The 26056-nt window shown below is 48.0% G+C and overlaps 2 protein-coding genes and 1 non-coding gene across 6 annotated transcripts in view; 2 read left to right on the top strand and 1 right to left on the bottom strand.

Moving 5' to 3' along the window:
* The window catches only part of RAB11FIP3 (RAB11 family interacting protein 3), a 75312-nt gene that overhangs the window by 25918 nt on the left and 23338 nt on the right, over positions 1-26056 (bottom strand). For 2 of the 4 annotated variants that reach the window (XM_064478263.1, XM_064478264.1), the window contains exons 2-3: positions 10345-10438; positions 2503-2594 (exon numbers count right to left, since the gene is read on the bottom strand). In XM_064478263.1, the coding sequence (XP_064334333.1) occupies positions 2503-2594; positions 10345-10438 (186 nt within the window). Of the gene's footprint in view, positions 1-2502; positions 2598-10344; positions 10439-26056 lie in introns of all 4 variants that reach the window. The other 2 variants (XM_031447447.2, XM_031447449.2) reach the window with 1 other exon arrangement.
* On the top strand, positions 11734-11806 carry TRNAD-AUC (transfer RNA aspartic acid (anticodon AUC)). Its single transcript has one exon. It is a non-coding gene; the product is annotated as a tRNA-Asp (tRNA).
* LOC105098428 (RING finger protein 11-like) lies at positions 17236-17901 on the top strand. The gene has a single exon (XM_064478150.1). It carries the CDS (start codon positions 17284-17286, stop codon positions 17725-17727), a length of 444 nt encoding a protein of 147 aa, XP_064334220.1. The 5' UTR covers positions 17236-17283; the 3' UTR covers positions 17728-17901.

Genomic DNA, 26056 nt, shown 5'->3' with positions numbered 1-26056 from the left:
CAATGCGAACTACGGGCTTTAGTGAGTGACAATGTATCCACATTGGTTCATCCATTAGAGCAAATGTAAGATGCTCATGGTGGGAAAACTGTATGTGTGTGGGACGTAATGGGAACTCACTGTACTGTCTGCTCCATTTTCTGTAAACCTAAAACTGCTAAACTATAAAGTGTATTAATTTTTTAGAAAACAACAAAAAAATTAAAAAGAAATATTTCCTCCTTGTTGAAAAAAAATGAAGATCTGAAAACCTGAGACACGTTCCTTTTGCATACTCTTTGAAACGTCAGGTTCCCACCCACAATTTCTGGAGGCAACGGGTGCGGCAGCGGGTGGGCACCCAGAGCCAAGGTGCTGCAAAGGTGGGAAGGCCACACCAGCGTGTGGAGGACAAGAGGGGCTGAGAGTCAGAAAGCACCCCATGCCTTCTTCCCCTGGCTTCAGGAGGCAGCCCCAGCATCAGCGGGTCTCATCCTTTCAGGTCAAACAAGCACTTGAAGTACAAAATGCACTGATGCCTTTTACCACCCTGAACAACAAAACTCTGTTAGTTTCCTGGGGCTTCCATTATCAAATCACCATACATTGGGTGGCTTAAAGCAACAGGAATGTATTCTCTCAGAGCTGGAGGCCAGGGGTTGGAAATCAAGGTGTCAGCAGGGTTGAGTTTCTCCTGAGGCTCCAGGGAGGATCCCTCCTGCCTTGTCTGGGTCTTGGTGGCCCCGGAAGGTCCTGGCCTTGTAGCTGCGTCACTCCAGCCTTCTCCCTGGTGGGTCATCTCCCTTTCTCTTCCAAGGACAACCGTCACTGGATTCAGGGGCCTCTCTACACAGCACGATCTCATTTCGAGATCTTTAACTTGATTAAATCTGCAAATCTAAATAAGCTCAAGATCACAGGTTCTGGTGAATGTACCTTTTAGGGGCTACCATCTAACCCATGACATCCACCTACACATAAAATACAAAAAAATCAATATAACGCCCTACCGGAAATATGAGAGAGAATAAAACAGAAGGCACTGATGACAAAATGTGTGCACTAGTGTGTCAATGGCGAGGCCTGACCCCGTGAGAGATGTGTGATGAGAGGTTAGCTGCTGGCCGGCCACGTGAGTGAGGAGACCCTGCACGGCTGCTGGGATCCAGGTTCCCCAGATGCTCCAAATAAGACAAGGAGCCTCTCCCCTGACCCAGCTGCATTACTGGGAAGTTCAAGGTGTGTTGATCCCCAGAGAGCCTTCCACGCCTTGCTGTCTCCATGGTCACCGGGTCTGGTGGTCGGTTTGAAAGCTGACAAGTCAGGATCCTGCACACCCTTGGCCCCTGTCCGGCCACACCAAACCTCAGCCAGCACATGTCCCAGTTGGGCACCTGGCCTCCACACACCAGGCCTGGCACCCCAGGGAACCCCGGGGACACACGGAATGAACACACCAACTGTTGCTAAATATGGGGACACAAGGTGGGGTGGTCCCTGCCCTGGAGGGGCTCAGGCCCAGCTGGTATTCTGGTACAAAGCTGTGAGGTGGTCTGGAGGCCTGGGCTGGCAGAAGTGACAGACAATCCGGAAGTGAACTTGCATTATCTGAGGGGTGACCGACACCTGGGGCAGTTTCTTGGAGCAGGGACACGAGGCACTGAGGAGAGCAGTGGAGTCCTGTGGATGCCAGCATTCAGAGGGACTTTCAGAAGCTGCTCTGTGCCATTCCTCATTCTACAAAGGAGCCCAAGCTCAGGGGACTGAAGGCAGGGCCTCAGGCCCACTGAGTCACAGCCCAACCCTGCTCCTCACAGCCTCCGATGGGCAAAACAGGGCTTACGGGGCTGGAGGCTGCCATAAGTGTATTTTTTTTAAAATTTTTTTTGGAGGGGGTGGATTATGTATGTATGTTTATTTATTTATTTAATGGAGGTACTGTGGATTGAACCCAGGACCTCGTGCATGCTAAGCATGCACTCTACCACTGAGCTATACCCTCCCCGCAACAAGTGTATTTTCAAAAAGAAAAATTCCAGAACCAGCGCGTGGGCTCTCCAGTGTCTGCCCTCAATCCCATATTGTGGGATGAAGTTACAGTGACCTGTCTTCTGTGGCTGTGCACGCAGATCCTCTCCCTGCCGTGGCAGAGGGCAAATCACCCACAACTGCAGGCCATACCATGTAACTCTAACCACCCTGGCTTCTTCCCGAGGAAGAGGACAGAGGCCGGCAAGGTGTTAGTCAAATGTCCCTAGACTAGAAAATGGGTTCTTGATAAAACAAAAATATCACGACACAACCCATGCTCTGGCCTTGCGTGGCAACCTGGCAGAAGGTGACAACAATGTCACAGGAGAGCCTGGCCCTCTGCAGACACCTGCTGATCACACACAGTGGGCCCTGCCTGCCACTTCCTACAGGAACAGCCCTGGGGACCACAGAGTGAGGTGGGATTTAGGGTGCATGAATATGGGGGGTAGCATCAAATCCCCTCTCAGCTCTCCTGGGAAAACCACTTGCCTCAAAGGTAACAAAGTCGTCGAACTCCTCGGGGCAGGCGGGTGGCTCCTCGTCGGGGGCTGAGGTGACGCTGCAGAGCTGGCCATCAGGATCTGCTGGGAGAGAGAAGACCAGGTTCAGCAGGAGGCCCAGACCATCCCTGGGGGGCAGGGGGGAGGTGCATGAGTGGTGGGCACGAGCGGGGCTGGACTAGCTGGGAGAGGCCTGGGGAATGAAGTAGCGTGGCCCCCAGAGGAAAAGGCTTCGTGCCAGCTCTGAGAGGGGGTGTCAAGGCTGAATGATAAGATGTTTATTTGTCAAAGAGCTGGCAGTGTTGGGACAGAGAAGGACGCCATACCACTACGGCTCGAGAAAGCAGCAGGTGCCAGACTTCACGTCTGGAGAGGTGTAGGCATGATGCAGGACAAGGAACAACATCTGTCCAGGGTGCTGGACTCGCGGCAGCTTTTCTTTTCTTCTTTTTCACTCAAGTTTACCTTCTACAACAAACACTTAACTTGATAATGAAAATCCCGAGCAAAAGGCATAGTTTCGTGAGGGACAATGCTGACATCAGCATCACTTCTCAGACACGGCCGGCCTCCCGCTGGAAAGCCCCTGGCTTCCTGGCTTCCCAGCAGTGTGGACACAGCACCTTCCAAAGAGCACGCGAGACACTTCTGTGTCCCAATGATGTCTCACTACTGTGCCATCACAACAAACATTTATTTGCCCTTCGTCCTGGTTCCTGGCACAGAGCGCCTAAAACCCTGGGGATTGCCTGAGTGATGAGGCGAGAGGAGCATCTGTCATTCACAACAAGCCAGATTCAACCTCATGGATTTATACCGATAAGGTGACTCTTGGAGGATGGGGCTGGTTGCCAGGGGAACTTTCAGCCCCACTCCTTCCGACCTCCAGAAAGGGGGAGAGACAGGAGACTGAACTAATTTAATCAGTCATGCCTGTTTAATGGAACTTCCATAAGGCCCTGGAATGAAGGGGTTCAGAGGGCTCCCAGGTTGGGAACACCTCCAGATGCCAGGAGGGTGGCACATCCCCCTGCCATGGGGACAGAAGCCCCTCCACACCAGACCCTTCCAGACCTCATCCCACGGACCTCTTCTTCTTGGCTGTTCATTTGTAACCTTCATAGCACCCGTTGTAATAAACTGGTAACATAAGTAAAATGCTTCCCTGGGGTCTGTGAGCCATTCCAGCAAATTATCAAACCCGAGGAGGGAGTAGTGGGAACCCTCGTTGTGGAGTCAATTTAGGCAGGTGAGGGCCCTGGAGTGGGGCCTGTGCTTAACTTGGAGTGGCTGGTATCAGAAGGAATCACATAGCAGACACCCAGGCCAGGTCCAGAGCACTGGATTGCTGCTTGGTGAGGAAAACCCACACACCGGGTGTCAGAGTTGTCAGCAAAAATCAGATCATGGTAGTAATTGCTAATTTAAAATACCAGTTACTTATTGAATATATTTCACATATTCTGACACAGCATCAGTCACTTACTTAAAGGGCCAAGTGCGCCAGCAAGCCACCCAGACACTCCGGGGTAAAGGGCTCTGGAAGGTCAGCACTGGCTTCTTCAGCCAGAGGACGCTCTGCTCTGGCACCTGGACCCCCTGGGACAATGTGGTCCTCCTGACCGTGTGTCCAGCCAGGCTCGGAGGGTCAGTGCCTGGAGTCACTGAGACAGCCCTGGCGGGGGCGGGGACAGAAGAGAGGTGGAGATGCTGACAGATCCTCCCCACCACTGGATCCTCCCCACCACCGACAGGTTGCTTCTGAATAGCTCTCTCAATTTAAACAGAATAATAACGCTTCCCTTTGACAATCACTCGGATTCAAGTGCATTCAGTAACGATGAAATGTCACTGTCAATTCAACACTGCAAAAGCCCTGATGCGGCTTCTGTCTTCAGAATCACAAGTACTTTTAACGCTCTTGTTTTGTACTGTTTTCCCTAGAGTGTGGCTCAGACTGGGGTGGGAGTGAAGGTGCCTCAGAGCACGCAGGCTGGACCCAGACCCTGTGCTCATTGCCTGCCATGCCAGCCCACAGCCCTGGAGGCCCCAGGTCTGGGGTGTAAGTGAACTACAGCAGAACTGTGTATACTTCTCTTGACGGGGAGAGGGTTGCTGTGGACAGAAGTGTTTGGTTTCTGGAGCAGGAGAATGGAGAAGGCCCAGTTCCCCCAGCGCACCTGGAGACCGCATGCACCCTTTTAAGAGGCTAGGCTGTCTTTGCCCACTTTCCATTCCCAAACAGTAACAGTCTTGCTTTGCACTTCCAAAACTGAAACACAGAACTCAAAACTCTAAAGCACAGCCGATCTTTTCTGCCATGGGGGATGGGGGCTCAGATTCCTGCAGTGAGCGATCAATCTAGGAGTCCCACCCCACTCAGTAGAGAGGAGATGTAAAGGTAGCTGGCAATTCTATACTCTTGATGGGAACTAAATACGAGTCTTCTCTCAGTTTTCTCTATAAGAACTAAAACAACTTCAACTAAATATAAACTTTTAGTGTATGTTTATCTAAGTCTTCCAGAGGCTAGGGGGTGGGGGACCGAGCCAGAGCAACGGCCTATTTGTCACAATTCCCTTTCTAGCTTGTTCTATTCCTGAAATAAGGCCTATGGCTACGACAGTAAAAATCTCCTTGCGTTCTCCTGCAAAACTGGGTCAATGTACCATGTCACCTGCTCTGCCGCTCCGGATGCAGAATGAAAGTCCAGCAGACGAGACAGGCTGTCGGCAGCTACAACGGCACACGGGTGGGAGGACCTGAAGTGAACTGCAGCCCAAATGCAGTCCGGGCGGTCGTGCTGCCACGCTTTCAAATGCTATGAAATAACAACTTCCGAATCATCTCTGACTCTTCTTCAGATTTTATTTTCACTCTCCATTGCTAACACAAGTTAAATGATGAAGTCAAACTACCAAAAATTTTTTACAAATTACAGAAAAAAAAAAAGAAAAGCTAAGCCAGAAGCACTGAGCCAGAAGCCCTGAGCCACCCTGGCAGTGCATTCCCAGAGGCCACACGAGCTGAAGTCACTTGCAGGCCCAGCCCCACACCCATCCCGGGAGACGGCCCTGCTGGGCTGAGAGGCCAGGTCTGCCCGCAGCACCCAAGCTGCTCAACCCAGCCAAACCAGCCTCCCTGCGGTTCCCAAACATGCTGGGCGCACCCCTTCAGGCACCCCTTCCCGGACACTCCCAGGGAGGCCTCCATGCCCACCCCAGCTCCACCACTTCCCGAGGCCTGTCACCTTTCAGAGCTGTCCTGCACCCAAGTTTGTGGGCTGCCCTCCACCAGAACTAAGGTCAGCTCCCTTCTTTCTTAACTTTTTTTTTTTAATGGAGGTACTAGGGATTGAACCCAGGACCTCGTGCATGCTAAGCATGTGCTATACCACTGAGCTATACCCTCCCCCTGCAGCCACTTTTATCCTGCCTGATTCAAGTCCTCATCACAGCAGCCTCCCCTCATCCTGTTCCCCCCAGGACCCCACCCCCTCTGCTGGCCAGGCCAGGCCCCACTCCCACATTCTCTGCCCCTCAAACACACACCCCAGTGGCAGACTGTCTCCCAGTGTCCAGGGCCTGCCACCTCGTTTCAGGAGCGGGGTCTGTTCTGCACAAGCTAAACGGGGGCTGGGAGACACCACGTGCAATGTGGCATCATGTTGAGACCAAGCCTCACCCCTTGGGGATGCCGCTATTCCAGCTGTTCTCACCACTGAAAAAAACCACAGCACCACTTCCTGGAGTGTCCATGCTAACTCTGGGACTGTCTGAGAGGTTTTTATTTTTAATTAAATCAAAGTGGAAATAGCACCAAAAGAATGCAATAATGAGACTCAGTAGTGTGCAGGGGCCCTGGAGGCAGGACTCGTTGTCCTGAATGGGAGGCTCAGAATCTGAAGAAAGTGCGGCTGCAGGACAGGATGGAGAGGGCCCGGGTCTGGGAAAGGGAGGGCCAAGTGCAGCAGGCAGGTGGGTCAGGGGGCGGGTCCCAATGGGAAAGCCCCCCAGGGCCCCACCTCGGGTTCCTCTCTGCCAACCGTGGGGAGGACAAAGAGCACCCCGCTGCCATGGGAAGGGCCCAGGCCTAGGCAAGGAGGGAGGAGGGGAGTGTGAGTGGAGGTCCCTTCTCAGCATCAGGTGGAAGGCTGACCACAAGGGAACCATGAGGATCTGGGGGACAGGTCACTCTCACACAACCATTTTCTCTCACCAGGTTGATAACTACCACACACTAAACTTCGAGACACTTGAACCCACAGGGCAGCCACACCATCAGCAGCCGGCACCCATTCTGCACGAGAGACAGGGATCAGCCTCCGCTCCCTTGCCCAGGGCCTGGTGGCCTGGCAGTTGGCAAGCTCTGTGACAATGCCCTGGGTTGCGCCTGCCGTAGTCACAAGTTTTCCAGGAGCATGTCCTGATTCCTAAGGCCCAGGGTTGGGACTTCCCAGGTCAGGCCCCCCAGGAATTCCTATAGCTGAGTTTGCTCCAAGGTTGGGACCTCCCAGGTCAAGCTCCCCAGGAATTCCTACAGCTGAGTTTGCTCCGTTTCTTATTGCCCGTGGTCTATCGGAACAGACTGGCCACTGCTCGGCAACAGAATTGTGGATGTGGGCTCAGAGAGGCTCAGAGAGGGCCTCAAAGCCACACAGATGGCCAGCACTGTCTCTTGCTGGCCGCTCTCCTGGGCTCCTTCCTGTCCACACCCACACCCACAGGCCTGGCTGCCACTGCTGCCCCCATGTTGACCCTGCAGAGGAAGCCCAGTCTCGACCCTGGCTGGAAGGTGAGGAGACCACTGCGCTCCTCCCAGCCCCTTTGATTTTAGGCCCAGGAACCACTGATGCTATCGTCCCCTGTGGGTAAATTCATGCAGGAAGGTTCCTGCTAACAGGCAGGGCCAGTGCCCTGTGGTCAGCAGGCTGCTCCGTGGTCACCCAGGGAATCGGGCTGTCACAACAAACCCAGGGAGTCCAAGCCTGCCAGATGCCTAACACACACACACTGTTCACCTGAAGCTGGGCAATGAATCAGCGCCCACAGGCTAAGGGGAGCCAACAGCAGTGCTTAGCCTGTCTCGTGTTCCTCTGTGATTCTCCATGGTTCCCCTGGGCTCCTGAACTCTAGAATGTCCTCCTGACCTCCTGATATAGTACTCAAGGACTCCCCGCTTTCCCTCCCCCAATCTTCCAAAACAGTTTAGTTCCAGTCTATGGCTACATAAATATTCAATTTGTTTAATTATTAGCACCATGTAAGATACTGTTCATTACTGGGCCAAGCAGTGTTCCAGAAGCAGATTTTCCCTCTGAGTCCACGTCTTGTTTTCCCCAGCAAGAGTGACCGCTTTTCTGGTGTCCTGCGCTTGGCCTCCATGCACCCATCACCTTCCCACCCCAAACCCTCAGGCAGAGCTGCAAAGGCTTCTCCAGTGACCCACCAGTCCTGGGCTCCCTGGCTCCGTCACCATCAACCTGCGGCTGATTCCGTCACCTGAGAGCGAGGCTGAAATAGAACTGAGACAAGACTGACGATGCCACCACCCTCCTGGGAACCAATATCATCTCCACACGTATGTGATCTCCTTAAGTGGTCCCCATACGTGATCTCGTGACTGAGATCCAGCAGACCATCGGTGAGCCTCCAGCCCTGCACGTACACACCACTCAACCCCGCGGGGGAAGCGTTCTTTAAACACACACATTACACAGGTAAAAACTGGCCACATGGTAGACCTGAAAACAAACCCAACCCATGTCAGATACCTCATTCTCTACCACATACACAACTGGTTTGAAGTTAATGGCAAGATTTTAAAATGCACTTAGAAATTAAGATTAGTTTTAAATAATTGGTTAAGTCCAAGAAGAAATCATACTGGATTGTCAAAACTAAGAGGAAAAAAGCCTATACCAAGAGTTTCCTGAAGGTAAACCGAGAAAGCTATGGGAGGACAAGGCCACCCCCTGTGTCCTGGGCACCAAGGCTGTGGCCCAGGAGGTGACCTGAGGAGAGGCAGACCTTCCAGAAGGCCCGGCATGAGTGCCTGCTTTGGGGTTGGGAGCAGGGGCCGGGCATTGCATTCAGGAAGCCACCAAAAGGCACTAGAGGTTGAGAAGAAGCAAAAGTTTGCATGAAACCAAGAAAAAAATCTTCGTGCAAGGCTGAAGATTTAAATAACTCTGTGATTTAACTGCACACCTAACCTTGAAAAATCCCTGCAGGGCCACAACCCACTGGTTGCGCAGATAGACACAGGCATGGAAGCCTCGGCCTGGAGTTGGGGGTCCTCCAGGGTCCTCTCCCTCAGGGCTCGCCTTGCCCACACCTTGCCCACACCACCTCTAGAGGGTCTCCTCCCCGCCCGCTCTGCAGGCCCCTCCACAAGCCCCATTCACCTCAGAGGTGTCAGCACCTCCACGGCGGCCCCGCCAGCACAGCACACAGGCCTCGCCCAAGCTGGGCCTCCGGGAGGATGGCCTGCCTACAGCTGGCCTGCGAGACCCCTCAGCCCCATCCACACCCACTGCACTGCCGGCTGCTGCACTGCCCTCTGCAAGAAGGAAAGCTCTATTCAGAATTTTATTTCAAAGGACAGTAAATGGGCATCTGGTGAGAGTGGAAAATGGCATGACTACCTTGAAGAGCAGCTGGCAGCTCTGTAGGAAACTACACTTACAGCCATCCCAGGACCAGCCATCCCGCCCCTAGGCAGGGGCCCCCAAGCCGAGAAAAAGACCTGTAGCCTGATGTCACTAGAAGGTTCCCTCATCATGGCCCAACCTGGAGGTATACTGCCCGTCATCTGGGGGACAGACAAGCTGTACCAGCACACGTGCAAGCACAGCTCTGCACCGAAGTCTCCCGACACACTGGCAGCACAGCCAGTCTCCACATCACATGCTGGGGAGCCTGACGCAAGAGCATGTGCTGATGAGCTTACTGATGTCAGCCCACAAGCGGCAGAGCTCATCCACGGTGACAGGGATCAGCCAGGGGGTGTCGGTAGGAGGAAGGCATTACTGGAAAGCTGGGAGGGAACTGTCTCCAGTGATGGGAATGCTATGGGTAGGGATTTACATCACCAGGCGTAAGAATGTCAAAATTCACAGAACGGCACACTAAAGATCTGCACATTTGACTACAGGTAAATTTTTAATCAGAAAAAAGACTGCAGACAAATATTGAGCTCTAGGTTATGACTGACACACAGGATGAAGTGTTTAGGGTGGAGCGTACAGCAGGATACTGACTTAAAATGCATCTGTTAAAAAAGATGGATTGGGGGAGAGATGGATGGACAGAAAATACAAATGCAGTAAGGGAGCCTGTGGATTCTGGACGGCAAATACACATCCAAGGGCTCACTGTGTAAGTCTTGCAATATGGGAGGGGGGGGATTTGGGTTTTTTTAATTTGATTTTGTTTCTTTTTTGAGAGGAGGGGTAATTAGGTTTATTTATTTTTTTAATGGAGGTACTAGGGAACGAACCCAGGATCTTATGCATTCTAGGCAGGCGCTCTACCACTGAGCTATACCCTTCCCCACCTTGCAGTATTATTGTATGCTTGAAAGTTTTCATAAGACTTCCAGGGAAAGGAGCAGTAGATTTATGAATAAGTAGTTGAGTCAGTCAGTCCTGGAGGACAGGGTGTGTGAGGACAAAAGGACAGGATGGGGGAGCATCTTGAACCTTTCAGGGTGTTTCAGGGGCTCCGGGAGGGAAGCTGGAAAGTTCAGCGAAGGGGGTCTGAGCAGGATCAATAATGGGTGGGGCTGAGGAATGGGGGAGGTGACAAAAGCACACGGTGTGAGGACTGACCTCCGCTCCTGATCGCTGTGATCCCCCGGTAGAAGTCTTCGAAGCTAATCACACCGAGTCCACTGGGATCCAAGTACCTTGTTAAGTCCGTCACCTGCAATTGCCAAGCGAGAGAAGATGTTACTGAGGCTTCACAAGAAGGGGAATGGGGAGTGGGGTTATGCACATGACCTTCTCGCCACATTCAGACAAGCAGCCTACTCCCAAGGGCCATGGGATCCTCCGTCCTGAATCCACCAACCACTCTAGCCAGAGGACAGGTGGCATCCTGGAGAGACACTGCCAACAGTGACCGGGACCATGAATCATGGAATCAAATCCTGCTCTCAAGCCAATAGCCGTGTTGCTATTTGTGCTGAAGTTTGAGGTATTCTAGGCTCTGTGCACAGCACAGACCCATCTACCCAACCCCACAGGCCTTCCAGCTGGGCAAAGGCCTCAGTAAAAATGACTTTGGCAAATAGACACTGGATATCGAAAATAATCTTAAGTGGGAAAATTCACACCTGATGTTCGAGAGGAGGAGGAGGAGGAGGAGGAGGAGGAGGAGGAGGAGGAGGAGGAGGAGGAGGAGGAGGAGGAGGAGGAGGAGGAGGAGGAGGAGGAGGAGGAGGAGGAGGAGGAGGAGGAGAAGAAGAAGAAGGAAGAAGGAAGGGGAAGAAGAAGAAAAGTTTATATTTCCAAGTATTAAACTGAATTTCATCAAAACTTAACACTTTTGCTCTTCAAAAGACATTATTAGTATAACTAAGACAGGACACAGACTGGACGAAAATATTTGCAAATCATATATCTGATAGAGGACCTGTATCCAGCATGTATAAAGAAACTGTACAATTCAGAAGGAGACAACACATTTTTTTTAAATGGGCAAAAGACTTAAACAGACATTTCATCAAACAAGATACACAAATGGCTAAGCAGCACATGAACAGACAGTCAAGCTCAGGAGTCCTCAGAGCAAATGCAAGTTAAACCCATGATGAGATCTCACTCATGAGAACGGCTGCAGTCAGAACAACTGACAGTAACAAGTGTCTACGAGGGAGTGGCGACATGGGAACTCAGACATTGCCAGGAAGAAGGGAAGCAGTTTGGCAAACTTGGAAAACCAGAGCTGATCATACGACATGGAAACTCCACTCTTAGGGATCGATGCAAGAGAAAGAAAAACACATGTCCAGACAAAGGCATGTGTGCAAATATTTATGCCCGCGGCAGTACTCATAACAGCCAAAGAGCAGAAGCACCCAAATGTCCATCCACTGAGGAATGGATAAGCAAAATGTGGTCCATCCATACAACAGACTTATTATTCAGCCATGAAAAGGAATGAAATGCTGATACAAACTACAACATGTATGAACCTCAAGAACATTCTGCTTGGGGGGAGATATAGCTCAAGTGGTAGAGCACATGCTTATCATGCATAAGGTCCTGGGTTCAATCCCCAGTACCTCCTCTAAAAAATAAATAAACCTAATTACCTCCCCCTACCTACAAAAAATAAAAAGTTAAAAAAAAAGAACATTCTGCTAAATAAAAAAGCAAGACACAAAAGACTACAAACTATATTCTTTCATTTATAGAAAATCTTCAGAAAAGGCAAATCCATAGAGATAAAAAGCAGATCTGTGGTTGCCCGGGATTCTAGGGTAGAAGCAAGGATTCAATGCAAACAGCATGAGAAATCTTTTTGGGGTGTGGAAATGTGAAACTAGGTTGTGTTGATAGCCACAACTCTATAAATTTAGTAAAATTCACCAAGTTGTACACTTACGATGGGTGAATTTTATGGCACATAAATTATACTTCAACAAAGCTCTTAAAAAGTAAATGTTTGGGGGAGAGGGTAATAGCTCAGTGGCAGAGGGCGTGCTTAGTATGCACGAGGTCCTGGGTTCAATTCCCAGCACCTCCATTTAAAAAAATGTTTTAATAAAAAGATAAAAAGAATTCAAGAGAAAGTGACAAATATTGAAGGCAAAGAAGATCTAATATATGGATATCAGAAGTCCCTAAGAAAAAAAATCAAGACAAAGAACAAATATTAAAGCTGTATTTAAGAAAAATTCCCTAAAATTAAACAAAAAAGTTTTAAATTTACCTATTGAGAGAATATACTGGATATCTAAGAATATCAACTCCCAGCCCCAAAAGACCTCAACCAAGACTCATTGTGATGAATTTTTTAGACTTGAAAGGAAAAGAAAAAAAAATCCTTCAAATAGTGCTTTATAAAAGAAAATTAGCTTATCATTAACCTTTTTGGCAGCAACACCAAGTAGTAAGGATACTGTAATTCCATCATTCCATGTGTTGTTGAGAACTGGGATCCTCAAAAGAAGAAAAAGATGTTAAGACTGAAGATGTCAGGCAAATACCCTAGAATCCTGAATCTGAATTTGAAGTATCACTCACGATGTATTAAAACAAAACAAAGACTTCCTAACCCCGTCCAGGGAGCAGTCAGCACTCTGGCACCCAGGGAGCGGTACTTACACTCCATTTCCCATTAAGAGGAACCAGGACCCTTGGAGAAACGCTAGAAAATGTGCAGGTCTCCTAGAATATCTCAACATCCCTGGAGACAAAGGTGCTGCCGAAGACTTTACTAGGTCACATCACAGAACTCTGATTAGAGCCCTGGTGAGAGCGAGGAGGGCAGCGGACACTGAACAGATCAAACACGCTTCCACCCAGGGCAGCGCAGTAAAGTAACTGCCGGTCACTGCAGGACGCTCGGGAGCCAGTGTATTACTGGGGAAACTTATACCTAAGAGGAAGACCATGCAGCAAATCTGCCTCTCCCAGAGCCATGACAAGGCCACAGTAGATGAGTGCGGGCAAGCACCTCTGATAGAGATCCCAGCTAACCAGCACGATGGCACGAGGGCACAATGGGGCCAGGACAGCCTGCCAACCTTGGGGAGGTGATGACACATCACATGACGGGGCTCCAGTCCCCCTGAGGACACAGCCATACACAATCACTGTGTGTCTCCTGACAGAAGCGTGCGACACCGCCTAAATCGAACCAACAACCTATTTACAGGAAATACATCGATCAAAGCAGCAGGTCAACAGTATCACAGGGATGGGTCAGAAAACCCAGTCCATGAGGAGACAGATATGTGCCCTGCAGTCTTCAAGGGGAAAAAGGGATGGAGAGAGGAAACCTTTATTTAGAGACTCAGGAGACATATGAACCTACTACCACATGGGGACTTTCTGGATCCAGATTCAAATTGTAATGTTTTAAAATCATATTTATAAGAAAACCAGAAATGTGAATACTGACTGATCCAGGATACTGAACACTGATTGAATATTTGATGATATGAAGGAACAGCTGTTAATTTTTGCAGGTGAAATATTTTAGTAATTTTTCCAAGTGCATTGCTTTTTTGATATATACTTATATATTTAGAGATACTTCAAAACTCTGGGGCTAAGGCACGTATATAGTGACATGTATGTAACCAGCTGACACCGCTAAAAGGTGCTGGGGGGGGGGCGGGTACTAGGGAGGCATCGCACAATTCTCTCCTCTTTTGCATAGGCCTGAACTTCCCATAATGAAAATGAGAGAGAAAAAGAGCAAAGACGAGCAAGAAAGAGAGGCAAGATGGGGGAGGGGAGGGAACAAAGGAGGAGGCAGTAGCAAGGCAGAGAGCTGACCTTGGACCATACAGGGAGGGTGTGAATGGGGTACACCTGGGGGTGGGGCACAGACAGGGTGTTTCAAAGGTGGAGAATCAGCAGGAAAGAGCCTGGGCTGAGGCCAAACCCACCCACCAACATTCCTCAGGGCTGTGTCTGCATCTGGTCCCTCAGGTGCTGCCTCATCTGGCCCTCCCAGCACCACCTGCGGCCGTGCGGTGGACAGTACCAGCTCGAGCTGACTGACCTAACTGTCCAGGATTCTCAAGCCAGAGGCGGCGTCTCCCCTCCCACTCCATAAAGGGAAGAAGATGGCAGCCCTGTCCCTCCATCCCTGGGCTCGGTGTGTTTCTGAGACATTGGGCTCGGAAGTCCACTCATCAGCTGACTCTTTGAAACAACTGAGTCGGAGTTCTTTACAAGATGCCTCCCTCCTTATCTCACAAAGACCTTCATTCCTAAAGCACACGATGTCTAGGGAGCATCTTGCTGGGGACCTGAGATCCACAGTGGTTGGTCTATCCTTAAGAGTCCTAAGAATTTCAACAGTGAAGCTACCAATTGGACACAAAGTACCAATGTGTTCATTCAGAAACATTAACCAGTGCTTTTTAAACAAATCATTAGGCAGTTAACCATGTTAGAATGAGCAAGGATGAATCAAAGCATGCATTTTTCAAAGTCCACTTTAACTATGTTTTCTTTATAATTTGGAGAATAAATCAACATCCATGTAGCTGATGATCTGGGGACACGGGAAGCCACAGAAATACCCCAGGAGAGAACCCCAGTCTGCAACCAGCTGCAGGCGGGCAGCCTGGCTCCCACGTGGTTATCCTAAAGTGAGAAATTTACTAGCAAATTATTTTGTTTCTGCTACAGATGTGCAGACATAATCTGCAGAAGAAACCAGAACAACTTTAACCACAGTTAACTCCAGCTATGGAAGCACCAAGCACAGAGATCACCCAGAAGGCACAGCATTTCACAGGGAGAAATGACCCTCCTAAAGCCTAAAGCTCTAATTCGAAAAGATACACGCACCCCAGTGTTCACAGCAGCACTATTTACAACAGCCAAGACACGGAAACAACCTAAGTGTCCATCAGCAGTTAAATGGATAAAGAAGTTGTGGTATACACACACACACATACACATACACATACACACATAGACACACACAATGGAATTTCTCAGCCATAAAAAAGAATGAAATAATGCCACTTGCAGCAACGTGGATGGACCTAGAGATTATCATACTAAGTGAAATTAAGTTAGAAAGAGAAAGACAAACATCATATGATATCACTTATATATGGAATCTAGAAAATGATACAAATTAACTTATTTACAAAACAAAAACAAACTCACAGACATAGAAGACAAACTATGGTTACCAAAGGGGAAAGGGTAGGGGGGAGGGATAAATTAGGAGTTTGGGATTAGCAGATACAAACTACTATATATAAAACATAAACAACAAGGTCCTACTGTACAGCACTGAGAACTAGATTCAGTATCTTGTAATAACCTATAACAGAAAAGAATTTGCAAGAGAATATACATATATATGTGTATAAGTGAATTACTTTGCTATACACCTGAAACACAACATTGTAAATCAACTATACTTCAACTAAAGTAAAAGATTAAAAGATTGAATTTTATGATTGCATTGATATAAAAGTGTTACCATTATATATTAAAACATTTTATCCAACCTAAAACAAAACAAAAAAAGCCTCCTTTCTGCATCTTGTCATTACTACCATCCTTGAATTACATTCCAAAAAAATCTCTTATCAGAAGCCATGTGATACTACCAAGCACCTCAACCTAGCTAACATTTACAGAACCCTCTAGCCAATTCCTTCCAACTGCATGTGGAACATTTACCATGACAGAGTACACATATTCTGGACCATAAAGCAAGTTTCAATAGATTTAGGTTTCAAGTTGACATTAATGGTTAGGGAAATGTAAATGCACACTACCAAGAGGTATGTGTCTATTTGAATGGCTGAAATATAAAAGACTGGCCACACCACACACATCAAGTGTTTGGAGAACGTGGAGGAACTGTTATTCTCCTACACTGCTATTTCGACTGTAAAATTACACACCCATTTTGGAAAACAGGAAATTCCTGAAAAGGTTAGCCATATACCTACCATAAGATCCAGTCAGCCCACTCCTAGGTGTTGACCCAAGAGAAATGAAAGCAGAGGTCCACGCAAAGACCTGCACACGAAGGATCACATATGCCTCATGTGTAATGGCCAAACATGGAGACAATCCCAATGTCCACCAACATAAGAATGTATAAATTATGGAATTCCATGGGGGCGGGGCGGGGACAAGCAGCAGCCGCCCTGGTGACAATAAGCAAAATGTTCCTAGGGGCTCCTTTAGCTATTCATAAACTTCACACCAGACGTGTGAGTGGGCAGGAGGGACAGGGAGAGAAGTCTGCCTGTAGATCATTCTGAATACCCACACTGAGGCCTGCAGCTCGCCTACTTTATAGCATCTGCACTTCCTTCTAAGAGCATCTATAAGGCAGCTAATGTTGTATGTCGTATATATACAACAGGTTTTCCCTGCTGCCGAGAAGCCCTCTGAGCTGCCCTGAGTTGCTCCACTCATGCCCCTGACAGGACCAGCCAGTGCCCAAGGCGTCCAGAGCTCTGTGACACAGACAGGTCCACCTGCCTCTGCACGTGGAGGGCGTCCCAGCAGTACCAACACTCAAGACGCCACTTCCAACTTCCCTTACTTAGACTTCAGGGAAGGATTAAAAACAAAGTCACTTTGACTTAATTGGAAACGGCTGAATGTCATATCGTTTTCGAAGTTTATAAACAATTGGAGGCAGAAAGGGTATATATGTTGTTTCTTTACTGGCACCTTTGGAATTAAATCTGGAGTATTTTAAGTAAACAGAGCCATGATTCTTAGCATAAGTTTAAGATCATGGTTTCTCTTAGGGGTCAGGGGAGGGAGACAGAGATAAGGAAGGAAAAGGGGTGGACAAGGCTACAAGTACATCTGTAGTTATTTCTGAAAAAAGAACCACAGCAAATACAGCAACATGTTAGCATCTATTACCTTTGGATGGTGCTGACAAAACAGCTGATGACACTAAGGACTTATTTTAATTATTTTTAGATGTGATAACGGTATGTGATTTTCTTTTAAAGAATCCTTATCTTTTAGGAGTACATACTGAGAAGACTGTCAGAACAGTGCACAGATCACACACACCAGCCCCTGAAGATGGGGAACTGCCTCAAATCCCCCACGTCAGATGACATCTCCCTGCTTCACGAGACTCAGTCCCACCAGGCTAGTTTTGGCGAGCCACCACTGCAATACCAGGAACAGGTTCCAGTTCCAGTCTACCATCCAATACCTAGCCAGACTCACCTAGCAACTCAGCTGACTGAAGAGGAACAAATTAGGACAGTTCAAAGAACAGGACTTACACAGGATCTGCCTAGAGGAGTTTACGACCCTGGAAGAGATGGATCAGAAAAAAAGATCCAGGAGTGTGTGACCTGTATGATGGACTTTGTTTATGGGGACCCAATTAGATTTCTGCCCTGTATGCACATCTGTCACCTGGACTATAAAGATGACTGGTTGGTGAGTTCCTTCACGTGCCCCTCCCACATGGAGCCAGTTGATGCAGCACTGCTTTTGTCCTATGAGACTAACTGAGCCGGGGTCTCTTACCTGACTTCAAGTGAACCATGTGAACCATCATTTTGGTGGTTCTGATCTTTTGTCAGTGAGCCCAAAGAGCCAGGGATTAGGAATTAAGATCATGCACAAAAGTTTCCTAAAAATTCCTGAATGGCTGCAGATGCTGGAAGAAAGTACATGATATTTTAGAAACTTAGAGGGAAAGTAGAGTGGTATTTTTATGTAAAGCCTTGACCCAGTGTTTAAAAATATAATTGTATTTAGATCTTGTTATTGCTCCAGTACATGGGAACTGTGTAAAATGTTATAGCAGCTGTATATGTTTAAATTGTGCATGTTGAAGATTAGGAAGAAGATAGTGGTTGTTCCTCCTAAATGAAATAACTTTCTTCTTCCCCTCACCCAAATTCTTTCCTGAAGTTGCTAGCATTTGGGTCAAGGTTTTATGAAAAGCTTCATTTTACTAAGAAAAGAAAAGAAAAGAAATAATCACTGTACTGAAATATTTATATTTATGAATAAAATGATACAATGTCTGGGACTGGCCTGAAAATACTGGTGAGGAGACAGGACAAGAGCTGATCATTTAGCAGAGCAATGGGAACAGAGTGGTTTATTACACTACTGTCTACTTTTGTATACACTTGAAAATTTCCATAATAGTAAGGTTTTTTTGAAGCACAGAATTGTACACCTTAATAAACCAAAAAAGAGGGAAGGCAAAGACACAGAAAAGCAAGAACTGGGTATGGAAGTACACATGTGGCTTAGTATTTGCACTACTCTAGGTGGGGGAGAGTATAGCTCACTGGTAGAGTGCATGCTTAGCACACCCAAGGTCCTGGGTTCAATCTCCAGTACCTCCACTAATAAAATAAATGCACCTAATTACCCCCCAAAATTGGAAGTTTGTACTGTTCTGTTAGATAATTTAAAGGATGGAAATTTTCAAATTGGTTCCTACTTGCAAAGCAAAACAAGTTTTAATTAAGAGGACATTTTAACTGACCTAATTGGAGGGAAAAAAAACCCTCAGCTATGTAAATCCAAATCCTTCTGATTATCATAAAATCCTGTATTTGCTGTGTTGCTTCAAAGTCTACATTCACCTCAAGTAACTTACTAACAGTCAGTTTTCCAGCAGATTAAAAACTCAATCCAAAGAGGGAGCCCCCTCTCTGATGTGGTGTAAAAATCTTTCATCATGTCTAGGCCAGCGGCAGGAAGCAGAGGTAGGCGGGCACATCGGTCTCCCTCTTTTCCAGGAATGACTCCCTTTCTAAGAGGCCCAGGCGCTGCCCAGGACCTGCCTTTCCTCTGCAGCAAGTCTCTCCACTCATGAGAGAGCTGACACTACAGGCAGAGGTCACAGAAACCACATCTCTCCAGCTTTAAAAAGAAAAAACCCGAAACTGAATGTCCATGTTTCTGGGAAGCAGTGGGAGTGGGATGCAAGCCTTTCAGCACTGCTTTCGTCTTCTTTATCAAGAGGTCTTCTTACAGGAATCATATGGGCCACACAGTCTATCAGATGCAATGACTCTCACAAAGTCTAGATACGACAGGTGGATTAGGAACTGATTTAATTCCGTAAGACAGACCCATTGGAAGTCAGAGGTGTGGACAGATGCACGGAGAAGGGACAGCAGGCAGGAGAGAGGAGGGCAGTTCCCCACAGCACAGTAAACAACTGTTATTAATAAATGCAGGTATTTCACATATATTTACTAATTTACTAGTAAAAATTCTGATCTTTCTTGAGACAGTCCCCTGAAAATAATAGTTTCAAATCCCACAAGCAGCAGGCATCAATGAGTCACTCATTCCAGGCTGAACTTTGAGGAGGCTTCACTCTTGACGTTAATATTTGTAAAGAGCAAACTCATACTCGAGTTGGGCGGCGATTTTGCGGGTTGGCTCATTTTAACAGAGATACCTGAAGGAGTCTTAGGAATGTAAGGAGGTTTGATAAATTATTTTAGCAACACGTTTAATAGAAAACCTGAAAAAGCTGTGGGCTCACCAGAGTGGGCACTGGTTTGAGTTCACAGACCACACACACAAAAAAGACAACGGGATGGGGAGGGGAGCGATGAGGAGGGAGAGGTGGGGGGGATGGGGGAGAGGTAACCCCTTTCTCAGGGGTTACACTTAGCAATTTAGGCTTAAAGACCCTGTTCAGAGCTTTCTCTAGATGAGTAAATATATTTACTTCTTAAAAAACTGGCCAGCTGTCTGAACACATGATGAAAACTCACTGTCTCCCTCAACACCTTAACCACTCTGGAATTACTGGGTCCTGCTGGGGAAAAATGAAGTATTCAAGTAAATCTAGTGTTAACTTTGGGGCAACTTAAAAGGCAAGATATGTTTATTTCTAAACTTCAATGTGAAAGACAGGTAGGTTAACTGATAGAAAATGTGCTCAACTGGAGAAACTGGAGTGTTTCTGCCTAAAGTTCCGAGATGACCTGGGATGATGAACTGATTCACCGACCCTGGTCTAAAGTAAAAGCATCGTACTGGTCATACATTGAAAAGGCCATTCCCGTGTGTCATATTCAGGAATCCACTTGAGTCTTTTAGAGATAGATGTCGCCGTGTCCTTTACGGATGGAAGGTACCACCTACTCAGCACCAGGCTGTAACCAGTTACACACTCTTCTTGCCATGCTTTGGGACAGGGACGTGGGTCGTCTCTGGTACCGGAAGCTGCTGTCTCCCTACATCTGTCATCACCAGGATTCTGGCAGATTGCTGCTCTCTGGCAAATTCACCACCCATTCTGTTAGGAGATCTCCTCTGGTGGGGGATGGAGGGCTGGGGAGGTCAGGGTCTGGGGCAGTGGCACTTCCAGCTGCTTTGGGGACCCAGCAGTTCTGACCGTCCATGTGGTTTCTGTTACCAGCTTTACAGACATAAAACTCACACGCCATACAGTCTACCAATGTAAAGGGTATATAACTCAGTGGTTTTCAGTATATTCACAGAGCTGTCTTCATGTTATTTTAAAGACAATAATCTTTTGGGGGGGCGGTAATTAGGTTTACTTATTTATTTATTCTTAGAGGAGGTACTGGGGATTGAACCCGGAACCTCACGCATGCTAAGCATATACTCTACCACTTGAGCTATACCCTCCCCTTGACAATAAAGTCTTAAAAGGCGTGCGAGAATACTTGGAAAATGGTCAAGTGGATATATTTAAGCATCATGCAAATGTGCTGAAGAAATGAAAGAGAATTCACATAAGTCCTCAGAGAACACATCCGGTCAACTCTTAGGTAACCACAGAAACCAGAGCACAGAAGAGGCGTGATGGGAGGCAGAGGCCTCTCCGGCTCATTCCTGCAAGTCAGGTCGGTTCCCAGGAGGGGGCACTGTGGCTGCGCAGCCCCACTCCAAGGGCTAAAGTGTCCCCTCTCGAGCTTAGGCTTTGCTCCTGGCTGCGTAAGGGTAGCCTGCCCTCTGCCCTAACCCTTCATTCCTGCGGGACACCCTTCAACTCCCCCAGCCAAATCCCAGCCCCTGAATATAAGTGAAGGGGGAGAAAAGAAACTACACAGGCTACCAAGTGTAGGTTCAGAAAGTCACAGGCTGCAGGCCCGGACCCAAATGGCAGCTCCCACCCTTCTTGCCCTCCCCACTCCACTCCCAACCCTGCCCAGCTCCAGAGGCCCTTCTTCCTGCTCTTCAGCTTGGATGGTTCCATGTCGAATGTGCTCCTGGTGCTGTTTCTTGGCTTGTCAAATTTCCACGTTGCACTGTGGCCTCCTAGGGTGAAAAGAGGGGATTCAACACCCTCCCCACCCCCAGGTTTGGCCAGGCCACGTGCAGCGCTTCTATGGGCCATGTTCATATTTTTCGCTGGTGAACCACATTTAAACTGTGGCGCTGCCTTTCTTATATAACCTTTCCTTAATACTGAGCTCTCCATTCCCTTCCCCGTCTCTACACCCATCGCTCTATCCCACCTTCTCCATAGTCACACACCTTCTCCTCCAGACCATCCCTGCCCCACCCAACGTCTCACTGTTTCCACCCCCCTCTGCACCTCTGCTGCCTCGCCCATCTTCCTTCCGTGCTGGGAGCTGCGTCCCCATCTTATGCTCCCTCATCTGAGAAGCCCCCAGAGCTTCCCGAGGAAGGGCGTGCAGACTGCACTCCTGCCTCACCTGGCCAGGTGTCTGCACACAGCCACAGTTTGGGAAGGCCGCCCCCTGCCCCTGCCCGGCTGCGGTGTCTTACGCTAACCCCATTCCAGAGCCGTGCCGGGCCTGTTTTAATCTTGAGAAGCTGGTGAGGACTTTCCTGTACTGAAAGGATTGGCTGTATGTGCTGGGGGTACTTTCCCCTCACTGCTTCACCTGGAGGCACAGTCCTCACATTCCAGAAGCATCTGGAAGGTGTCAACACCTCTGCCCACTCCCTGCTATCTGTCAGGCCGCAGGCACACCTCGTCGTTCATTATGCACTTTATCTTTCATTCCCTAGTCTCTCTGCCCCTTAAAGAACTTTTGGGGATACATCCTGGACTTGATCCTCATTTTTAATTTCTTATTAAAGAAACACTTTCATTCCATTTTTAATTTTCTAAGAGTGCTTTCTAGTTCCCTGAATGTGAGGTCTTCTTTAATCTGACAATATAAATTAAGCTTTATTAACCAAGCTTTCTTCTGTTCTCTGCACTGACTCTGCAACTCCCCTCCCCCTTCAAGTGCCTTCTGCTTTTCTCTCTGTTCTGGTTTTGCCGTTCTTGTTGGAGGTCTTCCTAAAGTACCTGAGGTCCCTGACCTACCCTTTCCACTTAAAAATGGTTACTAAAAAGCTCATTAAAAGTTTGGTCTGTGTGGTGGGCTTGTCAACTGGGGACCTTGTTGCAGGTGCCCTGGGCAGTAACCAAGCTCGTGTTGAGGGCTGGTCTGGGATGGGACACTGTCAGGGCAGAGTCCTGAGAGGGCTTGGGAATATGATGGGAAAGCTTGCATGCAAACACGAGGGGCCAAGCCAGTGCAGGCATTACTGTAGCAGACAGCTGGCTGCAAAGTTACTGTGCTATGAGAAGGCCGCGTGGCTGGACTTGAGGGCCACTGCCTGCCAACCAGCAGGGATCTCAGCCCTACAACCACAAGGAACTGAATCCTGTCAATCATCTAAACAAGTGTGGCGGGAAACCCTGAACCCCAGGTGGGAACATAAGTCTGCAGACACACTGGGCAGAGGACAGGTGGGACAGTGTCCCAGGCAGAGGACACAGCCAGTGCCAAGGGCTCAAGGCGGCAAGCCTGTGACATGTGGGAGCCTAAGGAGTCACAGGATTTGCCTTAACAGTACTGTTTGGCTACCTGCAGGGTGGGGCAGAGACAGATGAGGCTTGAGAAATGGGGGGGACCCTGATGTATTCTGACAACAGAACCAGAAGATTCCTGATGGATCAGATGTAGGGCCAGAAAAAGAGATTCTAGCCCAAGTCACCGGAAAGAGGGGATTGCTGTTAACTGTGATGGGGATGCTGTAGGTGGCACGCAAAGCTTCAGCCATGTGAGTGTGAGGTGTCTGTCTGACATCAACTATGAACCCAGTGTCCACGAGTGGGCCGGGCTGGAGAAGCTGGCGGTCATCAGCACAGAGGCCACCTTTACAGACTAGGAGTGAGTGAGATGGAGGATGTGAGGACAGAGGACCCAGGAACCAGAAAGGAGACTGAGCCGGGGACAACAGCGAGATGAGCCCGCACGAGCCAGCTGTGTAGGCCTGGTAAGGGAAACTGAGCATCACATGCTGAGTGGAAACTTGTGTGGAGAGTACCTGTCCATACTGACCTAGACATGGGGTTGCTTTGCTGAGCCTCACTTTCTGAAGGCTTTTAATGCCTATTGCTACTTCACCTTCAGAAGGCTATCATGGCACGCTATTACTACCTTTTAGTTGTGATAAAATACACAAAAGATTCACCATCTCAACCACTTCTAAGTGTACAACTCAGTGGTATTAAGTGCATTCACATGGTTGTGCAACCGTATCACCACCACCTCCAGGGCTTTTTCATCTTTCCCAACTGAAACTCTGTACCCACTGAGGACTAACTCCCCACCCCTCCTCCAGCCCCAGGTAACCTCTACTGTCTCTGAATCTGACTGCTCTAGGGGCCTTATAGAAGTGGAACCATACAAGATGTGTCTTTTTGTGACCGATGTACTTCCCTGAGCATGTGACCTCCAGGTTCATCCATGTTGTAGCATGTGTCAGAACGTGCTTCCTCTATAAGGCGCAACAAGAGTCATTATATGTATACACTACATTCTGTTTCTCCACTCATCTGACCATGGACACTTGGAGTTGCTTCCACTTTTTGGCTACTGTAAATAGTGCTGCTAGGAATATGGGTGTGCAAATACATTATGGTTTTTTTTAACTGAAGTACAGCTGATGTAAATTATGTAAGTTACAGATGTACAATGTAGTGATTATTAACGATTTTTAAAGGTTATATACTCCATTATAGTTATTATAAAATGTTGGCTATATTCCCTGTGCTGTGCAATAAATCCTTGTAACTTATTTTATATATAATAGTTTGTCCCTCTTAATCCCCTACCCCATCTTGCCCCTCCCTTCTTCCCTCCCCTCACTGTTCTAGTTTGTTCTCTGTATCTGTGAATCTGCTTTTTTGCTGTATTCATTAGTTTGTTCCGTTTTTTAGATTCCACATGTAAGTGATACCATGCAGTAGTTGTCTTTTTCTGCGTGACTTATTTCACTTAGCGTAATGTCATCCATGTCCATCCCTGTTGCTGCAAATGGCAAATTTTCATTTTTAGTAGCTAATTAGTATTCCATTGTGTGTATATACCACATCTTTTTCATCCATTCACCTGTTGATGGGCACTTAGGTTGCTTCTGTATCTTGGCAGTTGGAAATAATGCTGCTATGAACATTAGGGTGCATGTACCTTTTCAAATTAATGTTTTTGTTTTGTTTTGTTTTACAGATATATCTCCAGGCATGGGACTGCTGGGTCACATGGTAGTTCTGTTTTTAGTTTTTTGAGACAACCTCCTTACTGTTTTCCACAGTGGCTACACCAGTTCACATTCACACCAATAGTTTATGAGGGTTCCCTTTTCTCCACACCCTCTCCAACATTAGTCATTTGTGCTCTTTTTGATGACGGCCATAATGGTATAACTTAAGACAAGAAAACATGTACAAGCAGTGTGATTGTAACACCATGACATTTAACAACCTGGGTAAACGTCATCGTTTTACATCTCAAGTGTCTAGATGTAAAACGATAGTGGTTTCTTCCCATCTCCAATCCTCCCTCCACAGCTTCTGAAGTGCTTTGAACTTCTATCTCCTTCATCTGAAGCTGTTAGTTTCCCTTTCTTGGATCGAGTAAACTTATCCCTATTCTATTAGCTTCCTACTGCTGCTGTAACAAATTACCACAAATTCAGAACCCTAAAACAACAGAAATCTATTCTCTTACAGTTCTGGGAGTCAGAGTCCAAAATGAGTCCTACAGGCTAAAATCAAAGAGTCCACAGGGCTGGTTCCTTTTGGAGGCTCCATGGGAGAACCCACTCCCCCACCTTCCAGCTGCTACACCCGGCTCTGCCTCCACCATCACACCACCTCCCTCTCTGTGGCCCCTGTGGTTCCATGTAGAGCCCACCAGGATAATCCCACCCAAGACCCTTAGTTTAATCTGCCCACGAAGCCCCATTTGCCAAGTTAGGTAACATTCACAGGCTCCAGGGATTAGGACCTGGATGACTTTGGGGGCCATACCTTCCACACCCACTGTACTTTCTAAAAACAGTTTATTGAGATACACCTTCCACTCTTCTGTCTTAAATTAATCTACTCTTCAGCTTATCTGAAGGCCAATTTTAAGCTTTTATTCTCACCCTTTTAGGGAGCCCACTGCCATGGTCCATTCTGCTCACTGCTGTACCCCTAAGGCATATTCGGGTCCGCCCTGGCCCACAACAGGTGCTCAGGAAATGTTTCCTCCAAGACAGTGACCCTCCGCTGGAAGCAACAGAGAGCCGCAGGTCGAGACCCTCTGATCCAGCCAGAACCACCACACACCAAAGAACACCTGCTTCTCCCAGCATGGGTGGCTGCCCAGAGTGGGTTTCCATGTCCCCCTTTTATGGTGACAGAGCCCCACCTCCCCACTAGGGAACCCAACGCCCTCCTAGACCCTGTGCTCTGCCTCAAGGAAAGGCCTCTCTCTCCTTGGGTGGAACCCTGGAGCCACCATGCACGGACAGCCTGCCTAGGAAAGACACCAACCACACAAGCCCAGGCTCCAAGTGGTGGAGAACTGACAAG

This window comes from Camelus dromedarius, chromosome 24, assembly GCF_036321535.1.
Source record: "Camelus dromedarius isolate mCamDro1 chromosome 24, mCamDro1.pat, whole genome shotgun sequence".
In the NCBI taxonomy this organism is placed as follows: domain Eukaryota; kingdom Metazoa; phylum Chordata; class Mammalia; order Artiodactyla; family Camelidae; genus Camelus; species Camelus dromedarius.
Note: the sequence above shows the minus strand (reverse complement) of the source record. Positions and strands in the feature narration are given on the sequence as shown.

Coding starts and splice junctions, on each gene's coding strand:
- LOC105098428 (XM_064478150.1), top strand. CDS start 17,284: ATGGGGAACTGCCTCAAATCCCCCACGTCAGATGACATCTCCCTGCTT.